The 26615-nt window shown below is 37.6% G+C and overlaps 1 protein-coding gene across 1 annotated transcript in view; it reads left to right on the top strand.

The window, feature by feature from the left end:
• cntnap2a (contactin associated protein 2a) overlaps window positions 1-26615 on the top strand; it is a 301573-nt gene that overhangs the window by 71052 nt on the left and 203906 nt on the right. The window contains exons 9-10 of the mRNA XM_067378732.1: window positions 3206-3355; window positions 23719-23881. Coding sequence (XP_067234833.1) covers window positions 3206-3355; window positions 23719-23881 — 313 coding nt within the window. The remainder of the gene's footprint in view (window positions 1-3205; window positions 3356-23718; window positions 23882-26615) is intronic.

Here is a 26615-nt window from a genome sequence, read left to right as displayed (position 1 = left end):
GCAATCGTAGATTATCCACCAAAGAAACCACACCCGAGATCCAACCAGCACCTCTCAGTGATCCGCTAAAACAACAAGGAAAGAATAAAATTAGTTTGGCCTCAAAGTAAAAAAAAAGATACTTTGGAAACTGACCATTCAAGGGTTAATCAACCGTGTATAGTTTCAGTACGACCATCTCAAATAAGTACATCTCAAATAATTCTTTCCACCCCTCAGCTTAAAATCATTCATAAAATAAAATCCTACCAATGCTTTATTGGGTTGAACGGCACTACAACGCCATTTTCACTGGTTAACAACTATACATCCACCAGCCCCCGGCCCAACAGGGAGACCTACTCAGCCTAAAATAAACCCTACAATGTTAAACACTAGTCACAAATTACAAACTAAAACAATCAGACAAACCTACCTCGTACTCAATACCCAACACCTGCACACAGAGCAAGCTAGGAAACCACCTACAAATAAGAGAAAGAAAACCCTTAAAAAATAATATCTACATTCTTTACATGAAAGCACTAACTACTACAGAAAAGGAATCAAAACAAAATATTAACAATTACCTGATTCGGACAAAGAACAAAGGTCTCAAAGGAGCGCAAAGCTTGTAGCCCACGCAAACTACTACTCTTCTCGCTCTTATAAAGCGTGTGGAAATCTACTACCATATGCACTTCCGCTTACATAGACCTGCTCTTAAAGGGACCATAGCATTTTCTCAAGCCACCTTTTACCTCACTACATTAATAATATGTATACTGAATTTGGAGCTAAAGCAGCACACAGTTTCATGTTTGGATTGATTTTAATGTCAAACTGAAAACCTTTTTGATGACCGTATATAATTACTCAATACACAATACACAATTGTTTAATCCAAGTATTAAGCTAATATGCTAACGAGCCCAGAGATGCACCTGTTCTAATCTAAAGCAAATGCAAATAAATAAATTTTAATAGTAAAGCTCACTTTTTCTCTCTCTTTTTTTTCCAAGAAGGGCATTAGATACAGTTTGAAAGAAAGTGAAGTGAGAAGTTTGGTGAATGAAATGAGGGATTAAATCATCTTGAATAGAACATCAGTAATTATAATAGAGACAAAAGAAAAGAATAAGAGCTATAAGCTGGCTGGAGAGGTGTGAATGTGTTCAGGGGAGACTGAAACTGAATGGGGCTGTTAGCACCACAAACACAATATTAACAATACCCTTGAATAGATGACAATAAACATCAGTTAACATTTTAGAGTCCTTTCTAAATAAAGTCTCATGACATGGTCTTGAAAAACATGTAATAAAACTCAGAGTTTTAAACCTATCATCTTCAAATTTGAAATATAACATGGTCAGACATGTGGCTTTAGCTGCAGTGCATTTCTAGATTGCCACAAGGCCAACTTCACTTTCATTTTCAAATATATTTCATAAAAATAAATTTCTAATAACTTTTCAAAATTTCAAAGCTATTTTAAACTATTTTCTTCTTTGTGACAATAATTAATTATGATTAATTTACCTTAAACTGCAAAGTGTCTGCTTTCAAATGAGACCTTACTTATGCTTTTAGTGCAAAGGGTTCATGAACTGTATCTGTTTTAGTTTGGGTATGTCATTTTTTGGGATTTTCCAAAAGCGGGGGTGCTGGCTAACAGGTTAATGATTCCTGAGGTAATTCCACTGGGTGATCGATTACCTGTTTGACAGTGGCAGAACAGTCCACAACCAGTGAGTAATAGTACTGATGCAAGTTTCACAAGCCTTCAGTGCTTTGTTTCAAGATGGAATTCCCTGAAAATAGTTATAACTAATAAAATAGTTATAACTTCTGAGTTTGTGAGTCTCTTGATTCAAAAGAACCAAATCAGTCAATTGTGCATGAATCGGACTACTCTGCGTATTGCTAGTCTGTTACTGGCACAAGTTTAACCAGCTTGAAACTACTTAAAGCATACCTTATGCTAGTTACCCATCTGATTATATAAGAGCTAAACCAACTTAACTATGCTATATTTTTTTCTTCAGGGCATCCCGTTATAATCAGATGCAGCTCACACCTTAATCTCATCAGCTTTGTACACCCTTCTCTCAGACGTCACTGACACTCATTTGATGTGGTGTTGTCACATTACGGCGCTTAACATAATTCATCAAGTACACAAAAGCCATCTGTTTGTCCAACTGTCCCACAGAGCCGCTCGTGACAGGCATGTCCAGCTTTCTGCTACACCGTCCACTTCATAGACCTACGCAAGCACAAAATGTACAGAGTTTGAGAGAAACTGATGGATGACATATGAGTAAATGGCAGAAAGCGCTCTCCTTTCATATCACCAGCAACTTCTGAGAGAGGAATTTATCAGAGGTAATGGCGTGTAAGGTACTTTGGCCTTGTTCGTACCAAGTGGACTGTGCCTGAGAGTGAGAGTGCTCAGGAAGGAGAGAACAGTTGTTCAGTGTTTTGTGGTGTGTGACAGATAGAGGTAAACTGGCCACTGGGGACCTCAAATGAGGTAATGTCTTTCCACCAATGCATGATTAATGGTGGAAAGGAATTCATTCCTCTAAGCTAGCATCAACCTGGTTATTATGTTCTGATGACTTTTGCCCTTCACGATGGCATCAGAGTAAATAACACCTCTTTGATTTATCAATCAGAGCTGTCAAATCAGCAGTTGCTGTGGGTTTGTTAACCTCAACCCCCGTCGCATTGAATCCACCCTCAATGGAGACTCTGAGGCTTGTTATTTTATTCTCATTAGCCTTTTGAGCGCAGCAGTCAGATTTCAGAAGTAAAAATCCCATTCACTCTTTGTATGTTGGTCAATGATGTGACACTTTTTTTAAACTCAAAATGCAATTTATACATACAATGACCTGAATACACTACTTCAATGATGAGCATTTTAATTTATTATTGTAATATGTCCATTGACGGCGAGTCGAAGTTGAACCCAAGTGCAGTATTTATTCAAATAAATTATGAATAAAATAAACAAAGACTTGACTTGACTTGATCCATGAACATAGAACTCACCAACAGCGGTTACAGGGAACACAGCTACACAAAAGATAATGGTAACATGAGGGCTATATAGCAAATGAGAAACACCTGAACACAATGAAACAAGTTTTCAAAATTAGAATTAGTGTGTCCCAAATCATAGTATGTTGAACTGATAGTTTCCCAACTTTTCTTATAGGTTCTGGTCTGAATGATGGAGAATGGCATGATGTTCGCTTCCTGGCCAAAGAGAACTTTGCCATGCTGACCATTGATGGGGATGAAGCATCGGCTGTGAGAACCAACTCACCTGTCCAGATCACAACTGGAAGCACGTACCACTTTGGAGGCAAGTTCACAAATTTACAGAGACCAAAACTGAGAATGCCAAAGTACCATAAGAATAGATCTTCTGATCTTCTCACTCTCCCTGGTGTATTGGATGCTGACACTGATTTACTGTACAAAGGCCTTTGTATTCGTTTCTGCTGAGAGACCAGCACTAAAAAAGGATTTTGAGAACTTGCTTCACTATGCATGCATAAAGACGACCCTTTAAATAAATCAGGATGGCCATATATGCTGATATGCTTTTATGTTTAATCTTATTTAATTGGAAAACGAAAGAAAATTAACAAAGGGATGGTCTGCTTAAAAGAAGAAATAATTGGCTGGCCAGATTAGTGTGAACATCTTTCATTGTCTTTTAACTCTCATGAGGGCCAGAGTGTTAAGGCAAAATGTCAGTACAGTTTTGATGTAAGAATGAATGAATAAAACATTTATCACACATATTATTTAAAATTCACTTAAAGCCATAACTGCGTCTTCTAGGGAAAACATTGGGCCTCTCAATGCAACTGAGATAAAAGTCAAATGCGAGCCAGAGCTAGTCCATCTAAGCCTGTTGGCAAAGCCATCAAAAAGTTGGCTGGGCTTATCGCTGCCATCTTGAGTTTGTAGTCATATGAAGATAGTCAGAAAATCAAGAACTTGTATAGCTGTTGGAAGCATCAGTTGTCATGATTTCCCTCAGTCCAAAGATAAAGTAAAGTCAGGTAAAGGCTCCGATATACTCACAGCGAAGTTGTTGAATTTGGATAGAAACACAGAAGCCTTAACTGTACTTAATGCATCACCTGCGTAAGGATGATGACAGGGAAGAGAATAGATTGTTGAATAAAGTCGTTATTTTTGCTTTGTTATTGCACACAAAAATTATTCTTGTCCCTTCATAAAATTAAGGTTGAACAACTGCATTCAGGTTGACTGTTTTAATAATGTGTTTATTACCTTTCTGGACCTTTAAAGTGTTGATTATATTGCTGTCTATGGCCATGTTATATACCATGTTTATTTACATAATACTATATACAATAGTTTGCTTTAAAGCAAGCAGCTTTACAATATTGGGTAGCACTTTATTTTAAGGTCTTTTAACTAGTTGCTTATTAGCATTTATATTACTAGAATATTGGCTGTTTATTAGTAATTATTAAGCAAATATTAATCCCTTATTCTGCCTGACCTTATTCTACATTCTTAATCCTACCCAATACCTAAACTTAATAAATACCTTACTAACTATTAGTAAGCAGTAAATAAGGAGTTTATTGAGGGAAAAGTCGTAATTAATAGTGAATACATGTTCCCTATACTAAAGTGTTACCAAACAGTGTCAGTAGCTGTTTCCATCCACCTATTTTTATGCACATTTTGGGATATCACATAAAAAACACTGGATTTGCACAAAATGTGCATATATTCTAAAAATGCACATAAAAAACTCATGTGTCAGATAAATATTTTTATCAGATAAGAAAAAGTGCATAAACTTCAATGGAAACACAGTTACCGAATAAATTCCTCAAATCGCATCCAAAATGTCATAACTGGACTAACCAGTGGATCTCATTGCACCGCATCTAAAATGCTGTTTTGGTGTTTCTGAAATGCCTGAGAAAAGTCTGTCATCAACGTGGTTTGGTATAATTACCTCCCAGAACTGGCTTACATGACTGGGTTCCTAAACAGCAGGTATCTGCCTCCAAAAGCAAGATAACATGACCACGCTTATTGCGTTTCATTTGCACATTCTGAAGTGCAAGTAATTTATTATATAAGAAAATTAGGTAAAACTTTACAATAAGGTTCATTAGTTAAACGTTATTCAATGTATTAACTATCATGAACTAACCATGAGGTATACATTTGTTACTGTATTTACTAATCTTTGTTAACGTTAGTTAATGAAAATACAGTTGTTCATTGTTTGTTCACGTTAGTTCACAATGCATTATCTAATGTCAACAAGATTTTAATAATGTATTAGTAAATGTTGAAATTAACATTAACAAAGATTAATAAATGCTGTATCAGTGCAGTTCATTATTAGTTCATGTTAACAAATGTAGTTAATTAATGTTAACTTATGAACCATATTGTAAAGTGTTATCAAAAATTATTATATACAGTGGTTTCCAGTAGTGTAGTCTAGTTTTTTGTAGTGTGAGTATACTGTGATTTTTCCCTCCCTACCTCATACTCTGTCCCAGAGCGACACCCCATAAGCACCGCCACCACACTCACTAATGCATATAGTATGCATCTGATCTAGGCTCCATGTAGTTGAGAGCATTCTAAAAGACTTAAAGGGTTAGTTCACCCAAAAATGGAAATTCTGTCATTAATTACTCACCCTCATGCCGTTCCACACCCGTAAGACCTTCGTTAATCTTCGGAACACAAATTAAGATATTTTAGTTGAAATCCGATGGCTCCATGAGGCCTCCATAGGGAGCAATGGACACTTCCTCTCTCAAGATCCATAAAGGTACTAAAAACATATTTAAATCAGTTCATGTGAGTACAGTGGTTCAATATTAATATTATAAAGTGACGAGTATATTTTTGGTGCGCCAAAAAAACAAAATAACTTATATAGAGATGGCCGATTTCAAAACACTGCTTCAGGAAGCTTCGGAGCGTTATGAATCAGCGTGTCGAATCAGCGGTTCAGAGCACCAAAGTCACTTGATTTCCGCTGTTGGCAGTTTGACACGCAATCCGAATCATGATTCGACACACTGATTAATTTATGCTCCGATGCTTCACGAAGCAGTGTTTTGAAATCGGCCATCACTAAATAAGTCGTTATTTTGTATTTTTTGGCGCTCCAAAAATATTCTCGTCACTTTATAATATTAATATTGAACCACTGTACTCACATGAGATTTAAATATGTTTTTCGTACTTTTATGGATCTTGAGAGAAGAAATGTCATTGCTGGCTATGAAGGCCTCACTGAGCTATCGGATTTCATCAAAAATATCTTAATTTTGTGTTCTGAAGATGAACGAAGGTCTTACGGGTGTGGAACGACTTGAGGGTAAGTAATAAATGACAGAATTTTCATTTTTTGGGTGAACTAAACCTTTAAATCTGGGCAAAAAAAGACTTTAACAGCCAATGGCATACAGCTGAAGAGACTGGATGATTTTCTACTGTTTAGTATCAATCACCAACTAACTCAGACAGTTAAGATAATCTTAGAAATTATATCAATATGGTCCCTGGATCATAAGTTTTTATCAGCTGGCAAGTTTCAATGCACATTTAAGAGTGCAAGTTGCAACTATTATTACTATTACTATTATAAAATGCTGGGTTAAAAACAACACAAGTTGGGTTGAAAATGGACAAACCCTGCAACTGGGTTGTTTAAACTCAACTATTGTGTAAAAATTGCTGTATTGCTTGCTTAAAATGAACCCCAAATAGGTTGGAAATTAACATTTATTAATATTAAATATAATAATTAAACAATAAACATTTAAATTGTTTATTAATAAATTATCACCTTTTGATTATTATTGTTGCCTCTAGTAATTATGTATCAGATTTTTAAAGGTCCCGTTCTTCGGATCCCATGTTTCAAACTTTAGTTAGTGTGTAATGTTGTTGTTAGAGTATAAATAAAATCTGTAAAATTTTAAAGCTCAAAGTTCAATGCCAGGCGAGATATTTTATTTAAAAGAAGTCGCTTACATCGAACGGCCAGTTTGGACTACATCCCTCTACTTCCTTCTTTAATGACGTCACTAAAACAGTTTTTTGACTAACCTCCGCCCACAGGAATACACAAGAGTTGCGTTTGTAGAGTGTGTTTGTCGCCATGTCGTCGAAACGCTGTTATTTTCATCCCGCAGTCCAATTTACCGGGTCTGATTCCAGCTCAAATTGATAGGGTAAAATTAAAGACATGTTTACAATAACACTGAGCGCGTGCATCTCCACGTTATGGTAAGAGGCGTGACTTTTCCGGGCACAGTGCGGTCAGAGCTGTCGAATCACAACACAGGAACTGCTGGCACAATTAGAACTCGTTACGTATTAAGTAAGTAAATTATGTGAAAAATACTGTTTTTTTTTTTACACGCGAAACATGAACACATGTTATATTGCACACTATAAACACAATCAAAGCTTCAAAAAAACATGAAAAATGGGACCTTTAATATCCAATCTATTTTGGGTTCATTTTAAGCAGCCATATAGTAATTTTTAAACAATAGTTGAGTTAAATAAAACTACCCAGCAGGTTGGGCAAACATTTAACCCAACTGCTGGGTTAAAACAACCCAATCCATTTTCAACCCAACTTGGGTTGTTTTAACCCAGCATTTTTAGAGTGTAACAATAATGGAAAGATGAGGCTTATCAGTATGTCATTATTTCACCCTGTTTGGACTGTTTTTCTGTAGTTTTCCTGCCAATCTTTCATCATAGTTATGCATTTCAATTCACTAACTTGAAATTCGATTCAGTGTCAGTTATTTTGGATATACTGTATATCAATACATGGTAAATTTCATTATAAGTAGTAGAAAAAAAAGCTCAACTAATGCTTTATATAAATGAGAAAAATTTGGTACTACATTAAAATTGAACGTTAAAATGAACTGTATACATATTTAAACTACACTTGAGGAATTTTTTGTAATAATAAAGTAGGCCTACTAACTTTAGAATTATCCAATTAATTTTTTTGAAATTTAAATGGTGGCTGTCAATTTGATGGATTTATTCAAACATTCATTAGGCTATTGAAGAACATTAAAATTTATAATTAGGCCTAATATGTAATGTGCATATATTTAGCTAAATGCTCCTCTCTAGAGTTCACTTTTCTAGCTGACTAATGAGTTTATGGTCAATTAATAATGCTCTGATGTACATGTGATGTTACGTGACATTGTTTACAAGCTGTTATCTTTCCGCGCTTAAAACACTGATTACGCGAATACACCAGACACGATATAGATTTAGTTAAGTTGTATTGTATATTTTAACATACCTTCATGTTTATTTTGCGCTGTAACTGTTAAAGCAGAGAAGAGGATCAGTTCACATGCGCTTCCCGTTGCCGCCGCTTCTCTTGAACTGATGAGGCGCTACAGCAGTCACGACACAATAAGGACTTTAAGCAGCAGCTGCTGATGCAACGGCATTCTGTCGTTCTGTTGCGTATACGCAAATTTAACTGCCACTTCTTGACGTTCTGCTGTAACCGTCTACTACAGGAGAGTAGCCGATTTGCCGTAGTCGATAATACATGACAGACTAGATAAGTAAACGTAATGTTCTATGGTTATGTGCTATTTTAGTTGTATTTGTATGTGATTTAATGCCAAAAGCAACCATTCTCTTGCTTTTATTTACATGTAATGTATTGTTTACTATGTCAAATGATCCACGCCGTCCTCTTTGTTGTTGCTTAGTGATTTTTGCATTCTTTAGCTATGGCAGTTGACAGTTTACTTCCGGTTGTCGTTGCCGTTCCATCAAAAGCTGTTGCTTAAAGTCCTTATTATAGAGCGCCAAAACGGTATTTATTTATTTTGTAGTGAAATAGCCAGAGTTTGAAATATTAGACTATGTTTAATGTCAAAAAAAACAAACAAACGGAAAAACGGTCCGTGCGCCGGGGCACATTTTTGAAATGGGTTGTCCCTATTCTCTTAATGAGTAATGGGCGTAACGTTCAATAAACCAATCAGAGTGTCATCTCCCATTCCCTTTAAGAGCGAGATGCGCTCACGCCATGGCGGATTGCTATTTACATGGCGGAATTTGTTGGCAGAAAAGCTGAACGCTTTTCAAGCTAAGAAACCGATCTGCTCGTGCGTGAAGTTAAAGCGGGCTTGCAAATGCAGGCTTTCAAATAGCTCCACGCGATGAGTCAGTTAATATATATGTGTGTGTATTGGCACAATTGTTCAATTAATTAGCCAATTTCGTTCATCATTATAAGTAGTAATAGGCTGAATTGAAAATAGGTAGCCTAATTCTAATACACGCAATGACTATTCATCATTACTTTTTTATATTTATGTAGCCTACACAATAATATTCTTTTACACTGTAATCCTATTGTTTTTAATATTTGGCATGCTTGTGTGATGCGCATCCCTGTGTGTAATAAGCAAAGTCAACGTGCACTGTGGACGCGCCCAGAGGCGCAGTTACTACCAACGCACTCTAACAAAAAAATATTGCGCCATTGACTTTAGACTTTAGACCAGGTTTGAGTTGGTCTATGGCGCAGTCTATTTTCAGCTCCTTAAAATGCACCTGAGCACACCCGGGCGCACTAACTGGCACAAATGCATTTACTAATTTAAGGAAGTGGCGCTGAACGGGAAAACGCGAATGGCGCTGGACGCAAACTAGCAAACACACTTGCGCTGCGCCTTGCGTCACATTGCGCCGGATGTATTATAGGGCCCACTGAATGGTTACGTATCCTCGCGTTTTTATAAGTGGGTATACGGAAATCCTTGACCTTTCCTAGTGGGTACACGGCGTATACCTGCGTATAACGTAGACTACACTACTGGTGACTTCTCCTACTTTTATATGTAGTGCCAGTTCATCAGGAAGTGACAATTTTGTTTTCTTCAACTCATTGGTAAGTTAAATTCGCAACTTTTAATGGAAACATAGCTAGTGTCTCTTTCAATTTGCAACTTCAATTTCTACTATAAAGTGGCTCTCTAGTGTGTTTGTTTTTACTCACATCTGACCTCGACAGACTCAACAGAAGAAATGAATCATAGAATAATCATAGATTTCTATGTCAAAGAAGGCAGAGCCTCAGAGCACACTTACCATTACTGTTCGTAATCGCCATGGACCACTGGTAGTTTTGTCCGGAGTGAACTTTTCCAGAAAATTTAGAACTCCCAAAAACGAACACCAAACAAACTTTGTTTTGGCCTGATTTTGTTCGAAATTGTCACACCAGTTCGTTCTTTGATTTGCCTTTGATGGAGTGGGAGGGCGCGGTGACCTTCCGTCCTCATCTTTTGCCATTAGGTTTTTAAAGTTTTTGCTCAAAAGTTGCATGTGCCACCACACACACATTCAATTCTCCCCTCTGATGGAAGCAAACCCACCCCGGTGCCCTCTTCAGCCAGCCATCTGTCCGATCAGACCATTGGCAGGAAGTCAGAGATAAGAACATGTTCAGTGGCTCAGTGAGGCAAGTATGCAAAGGAAAACCGGCAGCTGAGATAGACGACAGTGTCTGGCGCTATCAACCTGCCTGTCTATTGAGGCTGAGGGATTGCATGGCTGATAGCTTTATCAGACTCACACATCTTCAAAAACAGCTAAATGAGGTAAGAACTGCAGTCCCTCCACTCTGGGTCTGGCACGGCGTGGCAGCACATTTACGCATGACAGCTTCTAAAATGAGATCAAAAAGCTTCACTTCTCCTCCCTGCACTCCTGTTGGTTCACCTGCACACCAACTATAATTATAAATCATGCTTCTCCATCCATCACTATTATTTTATAGAGAGATGTGTCTGCACTATCTGATTTGTTTACTGCTGATCAGATCTTTTTTTGAGCTTACAAAAATCGTCCATATGGTATAATATGAATATGCCAAAGAACATTAAGATTGGGAATGACTGTAAAACACAGATTGAAACCTGTAAAAGGAATCAATTGAAGCACATTTATTTCCTCATATGTGGGATGAACAGTTTCTCTGATCGGAGCATAGTTGAGCCTAACCTGTCTGTCACAGGACAGATGGTCTAAGCCAAGGATTTTCAAAATTTTTGATGCCAAGGGCCTCAAATTTGATGATCGTCCCATTCTAAAATATTCCTTCCAAACTTCCAAAATTAAGTAATTGGCTTTTATATTGTCACTATACTAAAGCCAAAGCAAATTCTTAAATTATTATCTTCTATATACTTTGTCATAAATTTGATATCAGAGTATCAGAGTATCAAGTACTATCAGAGTATTATTAGATGTGTAAACCTATAGGAAATAGGAAAGGAAAGGAAAAAAAAAAAAACATTTCTCACTACATTTGAAGAGTTTAGATGCAAAAGCAGTTAAACGCCAAAAATGTCAAAAATGAGATAATGGTATTGAGCGAATGCTCTCTGCACATAGTATGCGTTCATCAAATACTGTCGCTTCAAATCCCCTAAATTCCAACATCAGTCCATTCAGAAATACTGTTTCGTTGGCAGAAATCAATAAACACCACTTCCCTTTAGTGTCTCAATTTGAAATCCGTCACATTTGAAGGCAGCATACGTCATCAAGAATGTCTTAAGAAAAATAACCGCAATAAAATTGACTGTATATATATATATATATATATATATATATATATATATATATATATATATATATATATATATATATATATATATATATATATGTGTGTGTGTGTGTGCACAATATTAGCTCATTTTAAATTTGATGGTCTCAAAATAGTTGGGACGGGGGAATGTTTACGATGGTGTAGCCGATAGTTTGAAGACATCTGGGCATCGAGGTTATAAGTTTCTGTAGTTTTGGTGTTGGAATTTGGTCCCATTCTTGCCTGATATAGGTTTCCAGCTGCTGAAGAGTTTATGGTCATTGCTTTTGAACTGAGCGCTGATAACACGCTGGAAGGTCTCCCTCATCTTTAGCCCTGAGGACACAGCGTCCGTGATTTCCAACAAGAATGTCAAATTTGGACTCATCTGACCATAGAACACTTTACCACTTTGAAACAGTCCATTTTAAATGAGCCTTGGCCCACAGGACACGACGATGCTTCTGGACCATGTTCACATATGGCTTCCTTTTTGTATGATAGAGCCGTAGTTGGCATCTGCAGATGGCATGGCGGATTGTGTTTACCGACAGTGTTTTCTGGAAGTATTCCTGTGCCCATTTACTAATATCATTGACACAGTCATGTCGATGAGTGATGCAGTGTCATCTGAGGGCCCGAAGACCACGGTCATCCAATAAAGGTCTTCGGCTTTGTATAGTTTTTTTTTTTTTCTCTCAAATTTTCTGTGGTTTGTGGTCTGGGGGTCTCTGGATACCTCTTATAAACCCCTTGGTTTAAGAGTCCTGATTTCAGCAATAACTTAGTTTTGAAAATGTGTACAGTAGTTAATGAATTTTGCTTTTGCACAACATAGCACTATCCTGTAAACAAACAGACTGTGCTATCCATAAGTGTGTGCAGATGGTCTGCAATAATATCAAATGGGCTTCCCTTTCAATGATTTGTATAGCAAATTGTGTTTTGGTGGCTTTGTTGGCTCTCAAGGTGTTTTTGTCCAAAAGTTGCTCCATAGCCAGTTTATGAATGGCCATTATAAAGCAAAGTTATTCTTTATTCAATTTATTATTATAAAGCAAGAAAATATTTCAGTATAAGCATTAAATCTTATAAATGTGTATAAATATACAACTTTACCCAACAGGTTTCTTGTTTATCTTGTGAAACCACCAGCATGAACACAGGTAATTGAGGCTGTTTATGCATGGAAGCTAATTGTAGAGCATGGACCTGGGTGCATTAAATTTAATGTGGTAAAATCATCAAAGGCAGGGCTCTGATCAGACTGAGCTAGCAATGGTAAGGTCAGCTACAAAAAAACAAAGTAGGACCAAATTAGGTTTCCAGAGGCAGCGCATGTAAAGAGTTTGATTTCTGCTCATATATTCCCGTTCACCTCACTCAGGCAGATGTAACGCACTGCATCAGTGTGAACACGTGTGGGCAGACTGCAAGAGCATAACAATGTCTGTCACTCCTATGTATGGAATGATGCTTGTTTATCTGGTTGATTGACTGAAGGTTGGCTTCTCAGACGTAAGATTAGTACAAGAACTATGATGGCTTCACTGCTTAAAATCAGTATAAATGTATACATTAAATCTAGGAAAGGGCTTTATCTCTGTTTAGAAAACCATTTAAATGGTTCAAAAGGTTTTGTAATATATTCTTCATGCAGCTTGTAATGCTATTTATGCTATTGTTTGTCATCCCATTCAATGTGGGTAACATTTTATTATTGCTTTCTCTAGCAGAATACTAGTGTACATAGATAAATAAAATAGAAAGTTTGCAATGTGCAGATTGGAAAGTGAACCCTCTGTGCCTCTACCGGTGGGTTATTACTGTTAGCAGCCTTGAGATAATGACTCTAAAGAGTGTGGTTGTTCAAGATAAACCCCGGGAAATGGTTATACACCTGATTCAGATACTCATTATAGGGATAGGCAGACTGGCCTGATGCACATTGTGTTTCCATAACTTTCCTTACCCACATGAGGTCGGGCAAAAAAAAAAAAGAAAAAAAGAAAAGAAAAAGTTTTTAGATTTATTTGTATTTCAGACCAAATGCATTTTAATGATTTTCAGATTAATACATTTATTCATGTACTGTATTGTGTAGAATTTATTGTTGTTTTAAATTAGCCTTTATTTTAATATTTTCAGGGTTTTATTATTTATTAATAAATAATAAAATAATAAAAATAATATTATTTTTATTATTCTTATTTTTATTTCCGTTTTAGTGATTTTAGTATGGTGACTTGAACTTTAAATTTATTTCAGTTAGTTGTCAGGGCAGCATTTCCAAAATATTTTAAAGTTTAAAGCCCTGGGTATACTTTGTTTTTTTTATCTGTACGCTACTGTACACACACAGTCGAACGCACAGCCTTGGAAAGTATACTTTATTTGACTCGTAAGCATACACAGGCATAGAGAGTTGTACAAATGAGGGTACTTTCTAAGCTCTTCGCACAATCTCTTGTCTATGTAGGCCTCCATTGTCGCTGTAGCTTGCATGCGTTCCGTCTGTTCTGTTTATGCAGTTTTTCTTTGACTACCTTGTGAATCGACACCCCCAGGGCACGGTTGCCACCTTGTGGATAAACTAATTACTGCGTATGCATACAAAGTGAACTATACTTTGGGCTTAAGTGTTACACTGAGCAACAGAACTTGAAATGGGGAGTGACACTCGTTAACAAGGTTTGCACAGAGTCCCGTCAAAAAAGTTAAAAAAGGGCCTCCCATTTCTCACACAGTCAATCTGTTTAAGAGGGCCTATTTTGCTAACAATTCGAACTCTTAGGTGCATAACTGGGTACAAAAGTGTAAATAAAAGCACACAGCAAACTGGCAATGGTGCACATACAACATTCAAGGAACACGTGCCCACACAACGCGCTTACAGCATGCAGGAGCAAGAGAGAGGAACTCGAGGAGCAGACTTCTCACTCAACTTATATCCGCAGCGTCAAGCCACTTCCATGAGAACAGCTGTATCTGTTACACTCAAATGAGCGTAGAGCGAGAGAGAGAGAGCACCAACATATATGTGCACACACAGTTTACTCCACACAACAGCAATATATAAATGAAATGTTCAGGCACGTCACAAAGTTTTTCATTTAATATTTTTTTTTATTTAGTATTTTATTTTATTTTATATTTCAGTTACCAAAAGTTTTGCTTAACAATAACAACACTGAACTGTTAAAATAGTTCATATTATATAAATAAAAATATAAATAAATGGCCTTGCCTTACCTAAAAGTTAGTATTTGTGGAAAAATCCTCCTTGTTGTTGGGCAAAAGACAAATATAGCACACACTAAATATAAATGAAAGCTATATATATATATATATATATATATATATATATATATATATATATATATAACAACAGTTCTGTCTGGTTCTCGAATCTGATTGGCTGATAGCCATGCGATATTTCAGTGATAACAGCACTCCTACTGCCTTTTCACCGTTTGTAGTGTTTGAAGTGACCGTCATGGCGGCCGATCAAATCAACCGTAATTTTTACAAATACTACTTCTTGTACCACGAACTGTAGTTTTAATAGTTTTTTAGGCAAGAATGTAGTTGTTTAGACCTGAAATATGTGACTCATATTTAATAACAGCGCCTATTTTACAATTTGTTTTGCCGTTTTCGGAGATGCGAGCTTGAGTGCGTCAGCGGCCGTTCAGTGATTCTGTAACCGCCGAGATCAGCTTCATCTTGGCCAGTGCCTCTGGGATTTGCCGCTGGCTCTTATAGTGGTTAAACACGAGACATAATTCAATTTACATAGAACGGGCAATCTTAGGTCTTATTAATCTATTATTTGTTACAGAGCAAGTCGAATTGTGCTATATTGAATTTGATAATAATAAACGTTACGTTACATATAGCACATTGACTACAACTAGACGGGACATATCAGACTCTTCTCCGCTTCAAATACGTAAAACATTAAACTTTATAAACATATGTTTTTTTAAGTAAAGAAAACGTTTTACTTTTTTTTTTTTTCAAACATCAGATCTTTTATTTACCTTCGCATTGCACAGAGATGTCCAAACTGCGTGCGCACTTCATTCAGAGGTGAGGCGGATTAATGAGGCTTGATTGACAGTTTGAGGATCCAATGGAGTTAGTAGGTTTTGTCACAAGCTCTTTAAAATCCTTTTCATTCCTTAAATATTTGTAAAACCCACAGACCAGCGTAAATGGTGACCTATTTTTTTTTTTTTTTTTTTAATAACTAGTGCTTCATGTTTGACTGAACTGTACAATTGTGCTTATATGTTGTTCAATAAATATTATTTTATATAAATATGTCCATTAAGTAATATGGATTGAGTGAACATTACATTAATACGCCATTAGATGGCGGCAACACTTTACAGGAGAATTAGTCAGGGAGTCACAAGAGACTTTTAAATTGAAAGGAACTTTTTCAAAAGGAAGTTGTTTTAGCGCTGTGTAAAAAAAAAAGACAAATACAAAGATCGCTTACCTCAGCGGACATTCAAACGGACTTTGTAATATTATGGACATCGACTTGATGAATGAATGTAATGCAATATACCAGACAGGTAATAGCTACTCTCTCTCTCTCTCTAATACTGTAGAAAATTCAATGTGTTTCAATGAAGCGACTCAACGTTCCTTCGTTACTAGTTCTAAAGTGACATTTTAGAGTTAGTAATGGAGGCTTGGTTCAACTGTGAACTTGAGATTTGAATCCGTGGCGGAAGGAAGTAGTGCTGCACAAAAGAGGGTTTTAAAGACACTCCGTTGTTGTTCTTATTTATTTACACACTCGTGCGGTCGAACTGTTGTATAAACGCAATATCACACGAGTAGCCGTGCGATATGGCTGTATATCAGCACGCTGTGATTACCTACTGCACTCGGCCTGCGTCCTCGTGCCTACGGACGATAGTGTGATACGGCTACTCGTGTGATATTGCTCATTTATATATATATATATATATATATATATATATATATATATATATATATATATATATATATATATATATATATATATATATATATATATTGAGATTGTACAAAAAATATATATTTGGGGGGTGTTGTTTTTGTTACTAATTAACAGCAGTAAAAAGTAAAAATGCTTTATTCATTTTCCAAACCTCTATAATAAAACCTTGATGTTCAGAGAATACTGCTACCTAATTCCCATTCATAGCCAACAAATTTTGCTGCTCCCTCATGTGACACGCAGAGCCCAAGATGCTCATCTGCGAACAAAACATAATTAGCTTAAGCACGTTTGATCATTTAAGACCTGATGGAATATCCTAGCAAACAGAAAAACTCCCTTCAGTCCCTAGTATAACCAAAACACCATCTCACATGTATTTAGCTGTCTGCAGTGGAATGGGGAGAATAGATCTTTGTTTTTCCAAGAAAGGGACTGCTTGTCTCCAGATATCCTCTCTGGTTAGATATAGTATCCCAAACCTATTTTACAGAGGATGGTTCTGCACATTTGTGGCAGACCTCACCGAATTAATGACTGTCTGATGGGAGATGGCAGTAGATTGGATTTTGTAATAAAGAAGACAGCATTAAACATAGAAGGACCGTAGAGTTCTTCTGCAGCAGATTAGGACTTTAAAATACCCATCAACCTGTAGGAGGTCAGCTTTTGTTTTGATGACTTTGTAATAGAGTGGAATAAAAAAAAAAAAAAAGAGGCTCTCAAATGTTTCTTTGAAACTGTATATGGCATGTGGAGCTTTTATTTGCTGCTACTAACTTGTTTTTTAACATGATTTTTGCAAATCTATCAAATTCAATTGAGTAGTTGTTTGATTTAAGTACTTTGAGCAATTATAATGGTTTACATACTATTCAAATTTTGGGGTCAGTAACATTTTTTTTTTATGTTTTTGAAGTCTCTTATGCTTAAAAATGTGCATTTATTTAATCACAGTAATATTGTAAAATGTTTTTAAAATTTTAAATAACTCTTTCTATTTTAATATGTTTTAAAATGTAATTTATTGCTTATAGCAAAGCTGAATTTTCAGCATCATTACTCCAGTCTTCAGTGGCACTTCAGAAATCATTCTAATATGCTGATTTGCTGTTTGTTTTGTCAATTTTTTTAAATGTTGAAAACCATTATGCTGCTTCAGAAGTTCAGGAGGAGAGCATTTACTTGAAATATGAATTATTTTATATATTTTATTATTTGTAACATTACTTCACTGTCACTTTTGATAAATTTAATTAATCCTTGCTAAATAAAAATATTACTTTCTTAAAAAAAATAATTCTGCCCCCAGAATTTATTTTGGATGATAGTGTACTTATGATTTGAAAATAAAAGTTTTTAATTAAAACTAATTAAAATTATTATGTTATAATTTACAGCTATAATTACCGAAGTATAAATGTTATAGTTCAGTAAATGTCAAAACAGATCCATTTGGTATTAACAGATCTAATTTTGTACTAAGTAATGTTAAGCAACTTTAAGTAAATCTATTTATTTTTCGAATGTCTCCTTCTTTTAGACTAACAAGCTTTGATAAAGGCTCATGTGTCATGATGTTTGCAGAGGTGGCATACAACACAAGCTCATTTACTGGCTCATTTAAAGTCATTTCATGTTTATTTAGATTTGGACGTGATCAACAAAACGGGTGTTGTCCGAGTGGGTGAGTTGTCTCTGTAATTAGCCCATCTGTTTCCACCAGTTTGACCCATTCAGGCCAATTTATGAACCTGCTGAGAATACAATTGGTTGACATTATTGTGTTGACAGAGAAATCAGCCAATCTCAACCAAGATATTTTTTCACCTGAATTACATTGTTTCCCATCACTTTTACTTTATTTTTGGCCTCATTGAGAACACAGTGAGCTCAGGGAAGCTCTCTGAGACATTATTAATGTCACTTTAGGACAAATGACTGCTTTACACACTATTTGAACTCATATTACATAGCATCTCTTGTCAGTTATTGTTAAACACTTTATTTTGATGGTCCCCTTTAGGCATACTGTTGACTTTAAGTAACATTGCACCTACATGTCAAGTAACTCCCATTACAGTATTGGTAGACTGTCTGCTTGTTATCTGCGAACACTTTATTTTGATGTTCCCCCAACAGACATTCTACTGACTATAAGTAACTTGTAATGTCAACTTATTCTACTACCCCTAACAGTCTACTAATACTCAACTAATACTCTAATTAAGAGTTAGTTGACATATACTGTCGGTGCAACATTACTTATAGTCAACAAAATGTCTAAAGGGAATTATCAATATAAAGTGTAACCATTGTTAGATACACATTAACATCATTATAGACTATTCAAAGCAGTTTAAACAAAAACAGTTAACGCACTGGGTTGGCTTATTGATGAGGATAAAAGTTTACAACAAGGGCTTCCCACAAGAATCCTCCATATTCCATTTGCCAGTCATGAATAATACATGGACCCCATAGACACTCATTAATCTTACAGTAGTTATTCTCCAATCCCTGCAAAATCATCAACAGCACGTAAACACAGTCATGCAGAAGCTACTCAGAAACCTTGTCAGGAGTGTGAGTTCTGGGCCTCAGTCGTAATTTAGAATGTTATCTTGTCAGAAAAGTGACTCTCCTCAATTAATTACGACAGCAAAATGGGACAAAAGCAGTCACTGGGAAGTCGCATCCAAGCGTGGGTGACGAAAGCCTGCCTTTTCCCGCGTCCCTTGTTGATCACGGATTCTGGCTTCTTCCCAGATCCCCACAAATCCTGGCAATCATTGAGATGCCACTGCAGCCTTGCCTTAATTTGTCAGCAGATGCTTGTTTTTTTCTCTGTTTTCCTCTGTAGTGAGGCACATTTCCCTCAGTGTGTCTTCCAGTAGCCCACCTTCCTCATTCTCCTCTGTTGACTGCTCAGGCATATAGACTCTTGGACAGGTGCAGGAAGCAGACAAGACAGATGGCCCAGCAAACTTGAGGAACTTTGTTGTTGTCGTTTTTTTTCTTATTTTATTTTTTAAGCGAGTGCCTTGCAAACACTGATGCTTCCAGATGCTCTCATTTGTAGATTAATGTCAGGGGGAAGCAAGGTGAATCTCAATAGACCTTCCTGTGATCGGCATAATGGAAAGCATTGTTTACCTCTAACGTAAGCGTAACCAACTCTGTGGATTTGCCAGATCTTTGGGGTCTAGGTTCCGCATTTTCTCCTAGGAATGTCAGCGGTCCATGTGGAGAAATCTGTCTAATCTGGCTTTGTTCAGTATTTCTATGTATTTTTATCTCGTTAGTAGCATCAGAGTTGACTGATTGTTTCCGATGTGCATGACCTTTTTTGGTGTCAAAGCTATCACTTGGTTAATGAGGTTTAGGTTTTTCCCCAGTTAATGGTCCTTATGTTCAGCTTTTACACGCCTGATATTAGATTACCTTTCACACGTATGACATTAGATCACACTCACTGACTTTATTTTTGTGTTTAATTTAGTTTGACCTTTTTTATCCAGAGCAATACAGTACACAGATCTCAATCCTACAGTATGAAGTTAAGTGTCATAATAGTTCTTGCAGGAACTCTCCAGCTCAGGACAGCTATAATTAAAGCATTGTTCTGACATTTTTTTTTTTTTTAATGTAGAGTTACGGGTAATAACATAGTTCATTAAATAACATACTTGTGGGCAGGATTGGGATCTCTGGATGCTTGCAATGCGAAAGCCTTTGAAATAATATTTGATGTAATGTAATGTAATTTTAACATTATGTGTACAGTTAATTAGGGCTGCACAATATATCATAACCATATTTGTGTCACATATCTGCTGTTTTTGTTTCCCCTGTGACCCAGTTTTCCCCAGTCTGATTAGTTCACTTGTTCCACCTGTGTCTAGTTAATTATCTCATCACCTTGTTTAGTTCCCTTTGTTAGTCTCTTGTGTATATATACCTAGTGTTCTCCTTCACTCCTTGTCCGTTCTCGTTGATGTGTAAATGCTGTTCCCTTTGTAGTAATCTCCCGTGTATTATTAAAGTATCGCTATTATCGTTATCTTCGTCTCTGTCGTGTCTGGTTGTGCAGCAACCGTAACAGAAGAACGGACCGTACTGTTTATTTTTTGCGGTGTTTTCTTTCGTTTATTTTTTCCCCGTCTTTATGGAACCTGCTGTTTCCCTTTTATGCCTGGAGCAGAAGGACCGCTCCCTGGAGGAACACACCATGGACTTTTTGGAGTTGGCGTGCCTCACAAACTATCCTGACCGCTCGCTCTGTGTTTTCTACATCGCCAGCCTGAGCGAGCGGTCCCGTGCACGCCTCCCAGGGAGCGGTCCACAGAAAGATTTCGCCGCATGTGTGGAGTGGGTGCTGAAAAACAACAACTCTGCGTTCACCATCGGCCCAGCGGAGCATATCAGCACCACTCCACCAAACCCAGCGCCCAGTCAGCTTACGCCCAGCCAGACGGAGCTGAAGCCTGATTCCACCACAGACACGGAGCCTGTGCCTGCCGCGGAGAAAGCGCCAGCGAGCCCAGCTGAGCCGTGCTTCACCCCGGAGCCAGAGCCCGTTATGATGTCTGACCAGGTGAGCGAGTCGGCAACAACGCCCGTCCCCGAGGGAGTTTTAGTGAAGCTTGAGGGCTCGGAAGGAAGCCCCGCCTACACTCCCACTGCTGAGTGCAAAAGCTATATGGACACTGGGAGACAATTTGATTATTTTGAGGAGGATTTAATAGACTGGTTTTCTGAGGTCATTTCTGCAGACACCCCTGTATCTCCTGTTCTCCAAGTTTCTCCAGTGTTCCCTGTATCTCCTGTACCCTATGTATCTCCAGCACCTCCTATGTCTGCAGATTACCCACCCAGCCTCCCTCTCCCACCTCCTCTATTTCACCAACCTACTTCTACTGCTGTGACTCCTCTGGTTCCTGTCCGCCCCTCATCTCCTCCTCAGCCGCCTCTTCACGATGCTGCGGATTCGCTGCGGGGCTTCCAGTCTCCAGCATGGCCTTGGCGTAAGGATCTCCTGTCTTCACCTCCAGCCACAGCCCTGGATCCTATGACCCGTTGGTTTCGCTTTGGCTCATCGCGCCCTCAGCTCCACTGTGGCACGTCATCCCACCTGCTCCTCCAGGCTTCCTCGTCTCACCGGCTGCGCTTTGGTCAGGCATCACCCTGGTTCCACCTCGGGATTTCTGGCTGCCGGTTGCACCTCTGCCCTCCATCCCTCCGGCTCCACCGGGCTCTGCCTTCCCTCCAGCTCCTCCGTTATCCTCGGTCGCACTGGCTCCACAGAGGTCTTCCTTTGCCCCATCTCCGCCTCAGTCCCATGAGCCGTCAGCTCCACCACGGCCCTCCGGATCTTCGGTGTCACCCAGGCTCCGTGTCTCTTCGGCTCCGTCTGGTTCTCCACCGTGGCTGGCAGCGCCGCAGGATGAAGTACCCCTGTCTCCTCCATGGCTCCTCCCTCCTGCACCACCGCCAAGGAACATCATGCTGACTGTGGCCTGGGTCATGTTCCGGCTTCCTCTGCTCCAGGCTGTCCCCTGGATCCTCCCACCCTCCACTCCCCCTTGGACTGTTTTTGTGCTCTCTGGACTTGTTTTGCTCCTCCTCCAGAGCCCCCTCCCTCCCTCCCTCCTCTGTTGGACTCTGACGGCGCGAGGACGCGCCTATCCGGGAGGGGGCGAACTGTCACATATCTGCTGTTTTTGTTTCCCCTGTGACCCAGTTTTCCCCAGTCTGATTAGTTCACTTGTTCCACCTGTGTCTAGTTAATTATCTCATCACCTTGTTTAGTTCCCTTTGTTAGTCTCTTGTGTATATATACCTAGTGTTCTCCTTCACTCCTTGTCCGTTCTCGTTGATGTCTAAATGCTGTTCCCTTTGTAGTAATCTCCCGTGTATTATTAAAGTATCGCTATTATCGTTATCTTCGTCTCTGTCGTGTCTGGTTGTGCAGCAACCGTAACAATTTGTTATTGGCCACAAATCGGGCCAGATTTACTAACAGCTTGTATCAGCGTAAACCCTCTTTTGGCGTTAAAAAACTACTTTACTAAAGACATGCAGTGCAAAAATAGTGCTTAAAAGGCATGGACTGAGTTGTTTTTGTGGCTGACCTTATTGCATATGCATTTGTAGGAGTTTCCCTTTCAGCCGCAAAATTTATGGGAGGAGTTATTTTAATGAATCACACAACGCGATTTACTAATGTTTGCGCTAGTCAATTTATTGGTATTTGTGCCATTATTTAACACCCAAAAAAAGCCCATTTTGTGACATGGCTCCAATTGTTGCTGCTAGGAGGAGACACTGCAGAGAACAGAGATCGCGTGGTAGAAGGGAGAAAATGTTTTCCACTTGATTTCTTTGGAATTCCAGAGGAAGATGTTATCTGTATATTACATGTAACAAATTGCGCCTGTGTCGACCCGCACCTAATGAGCATCAGCTCTGCTTATTTGCGACCCAATGCTAATTTGCACTGCTCTTGGTAGATTGCGTTGGCCATTATGTAAATGATTTGACTGCGTCTGTGTTCTTTAATTTGTGCATCAGCGCAAAACCCTGCGAGGACTTCAGTTGACGCGAACTCTGGATGCACCATATATATATATAAATATCTTGAGCACCAAATCAGCATACCAGAATGATTTCTGAAGGATCATGAGACACTGAAGACTGGAGTAATGATGCTGAAAATAAAGCTTTGCATCACAGAAATAAATTACAATTTAAAATACAGAAAAACAAAATTTTAACGATACTGTGTTTCACAATATATTGTTTTTACTGTATTTTTTATCCCAAAAATGCAGGCTTGGTGAGCATTAACAACTTATTTAAAAAATATTACAAAATAATACAGATCTTAAACGAAAATGTGTATTCAAGTTGACAGCGCTTTTCAGCAATTGTTATCTTAATCTTAATATATGTCAGTGTTATTCCATCTGTTATTATAGTCAATCTTTTTTTTTTTTTTTTGGCATATAACATCTTTGCTGTGTGTTTGTATGTTTAGGTTATTTTTTGAGAACCAGAGCATCTCCCATCCAGCGCTCGTTCCAGGGTTGCATGCAGCTCATTCAGGTGGACGATCAGCTGGCTGACCTAACCGCAGTGGAGCAGGGAAGAATGGGAGCCTTCGAGAACGTCAGCCTCGACATGTGTGCCATCATTGACAGGTCAGAGCCAACCCTTCTTGCCTTGCCCTGCCTTTCAACAAACACTGGCTGAGACAGTGATTATCAGGTGCAGCAGACTGAGACTGTGGCTTTATCCCCACTGGCAGCATCTGCCCTGGGGGCCGGATCTGTCGCGGTCTGCCTGCTCTCCCTGGGGTTGACCTTCTTCATTCCTTGACTTCAATGGCAAATGAGGAGTTTAATCACTGTGCAGATGCTGTGCGAGAACAGGAGACCTGCTCTTGGTTGTTATCTTTAGATTGTTTTTACATACACACTCCAAGGCTTAGCGTTTTTGTTTGGGTGCCACATTGTTGTGAATACATCAGAGGAAAATCCTGGTAATGGAGCTTTATAACAAGGCATGAGAAACAAGAAACCATTGTAGCTGTTATTTATACCACCTTTTTTATAAATACTGTCTATTATATAACATGGATAGTAGGTAAGTAGGCATATCCAGGACTGTTAACAAAGAACATGAACAGACCTCCAAAACAAAAGCTGTATAAAAAGACTAAAATAAAAGACACACAATCCACCAAACCCATTACAGGGTTTGATAAAAACAATAAAATATAAATAAAAACAAAACAGAAAAACAATATTTTTAAAAGCACTGCATTTCAAGGTAGATATGTTGACTGTTCCATTTGTATCTTTAATGTTTTCATGAAATAACTTATCATCGTCCAGGCAGGAGGATTTCCAAGCAGATGTGAGGGATAATGTATTCATCCATTGTGCAAGAAAACTGTAATTTGCTTTCAAATTACAGACAATTAAGGGTCAAGCAGCTTGCTTTTAATCACAACTAATCAGATTTGTCTTTATATAATTTAACATCAACCTGACCCTTCAAATAGTTAAATAGAACAATCTGTTTGTTGATTATATAATTTATTTTTATTTTTTTCATAAACATCATTGCACATATGGGGGTAAATCAGAAATAAAAAAAAAATCTTGTATCTTGTTTGATGGTAATTAAATTCTATTGAGATGAAGGAAACATAACAAGAGACTTCCATAGGAAAATATTCCTAACCAGGTGCTCTGTAGGCTACATTGTTAAAGGGATAGTTCACCCAAAAAATGAAAATTCTGTCATCATTTACTCACCCTCAAGTTGTTCCAAACCTGTATACATTTCTTTGTTCTGTTTATCACAATGGAAGAAATTTTTAAGAAAGTTTGTAACCAGGCTGCTTTGGGGCACCATTGACTTCCATAGTAGAAAAAAAAAATACTATGGAAGTCAATGGTGTCTAGACTTGTGCCGATATTCGGTAATGAGATAAATCACGATAATGAATATGCACGATATTGTAATCGTGGGCACTTCAGAATACCGTAAATAATAATTTATTACCAATTATAAATTTTTTATAAGGCAATTAAGAATACTTTACCCATCAATCGTATAAAATGCACAATTCTGCGTCAAAAGGACTCGCGCTCAGATGTAAACAATCCCAACGTCCATGTGACACATGGCGGAACGAGTGAAGGAGACGAGCTGAATGAAACAGCGCGTTCACTCTCTGACAGCAGAGGGCGCTGATGGAACAGCAGTGTGCAGCGGTTACTACGGAAATCGTGCAAACAAAGTAACTGTACTAGTGAAGTTTTTAAAATGCTTCAAACAGCCATTCATTTTTTTTTGTAATCTCAGTGTTGTTCATCACACCACCAAATACTGAATACTTAAAAAAGACTTAAAAGGATATGTATTTTCAAACCTAAACATTTTTATATTTTAATCTGGACTACAACATGCCCTAATGATTAGAAATGTTCTGATTATTTGTTATTGTTCAGTAAAACTTTGAAAACATACAGCTTCATTAGTTAACATGTTAATTCATTATCACTAAACTGACAATAAAAATACTTATAAAGTATTAATTATTATTAATTAACGTTAATTTCTTAGTTACTGTGTAATAACATTACTAAAATCAAAATAACTTATTTAATGGACCTGAGATAAAACTAACAATGATCAGCTGTGTTTCTAAACTAACATTAACAAAAAATAACACTTTCTGTAACAAATGTAGCTATTGCTCAATCTTAGTTAATGCATTAAATAGAGTCAAGTGTTTTCTGTTGTTCTTTATAGCCTTCTTTTGCATTTTAATCTGTTTGAAAATTTCAGTCAGAGTTGTTTTTGTTTTATTACAAAAAGAGTTCTTAAACCTATTAAACTGACAAAAATTGTTTTGCAACTTATTTTAATATCGTGATAATACTGTATACCATGATAAAAGCTTCATCAATTAATCGCAACATGAAAATTTGATACCGTCACATGCCTAATGGCGCCCCATAACTGTTCAGTTTCCCACATTCTTCAAAATATCTTCCTTTGTGTTCAACAGAACAAAGAAATTTATACAGGTTTTGAACAACTTTAGGGTGAGTAAATGATGACAGAATTTTTATTTTTGGGTGAACTATCCCTTTAAAGTGTCATTCTTTTCCGTAGAAAAACGTCTCTGTTCCCTTTTGGTCTCATAATAGGTCATGACTTTTTCACGGTAGGTACAGTATTTGCCTTTTGCCGCAATCAACGCCCCAATATAATTCAAGCGAAATTGAAGAAACAACTGGTGTGACACCATTTCAAACAAAATCAGGCCAAAACGAAGTTCCTTTGGAGTTCATTTCGGGAGTTCGAAACAGCTTGTCAAAGCAAACTTTCAAGAAAATTTCATTCTACTGGTAAACA

The sequence above is a fragment of the Chanodichthys erythropterus genome, chromosome 23 (genome assembly GCF_024489055.1).
Source record: "Chanodichthys erythropterus isolate Z2021 chromosome 23, ASM2448905v1, whole genome shotgun sequence".
Classification (NCBI taxonomy): domain Eukaryota; kingdom Metazoa; phylum Chordata; class Actinopteri; order Cypriniformes; family Xenocyprididae; genus Chanodichthys; species Chanodichthys erythropterus.
This window is presented reverse-complemented; position numbering and strand designations above follow the sequence as displayed.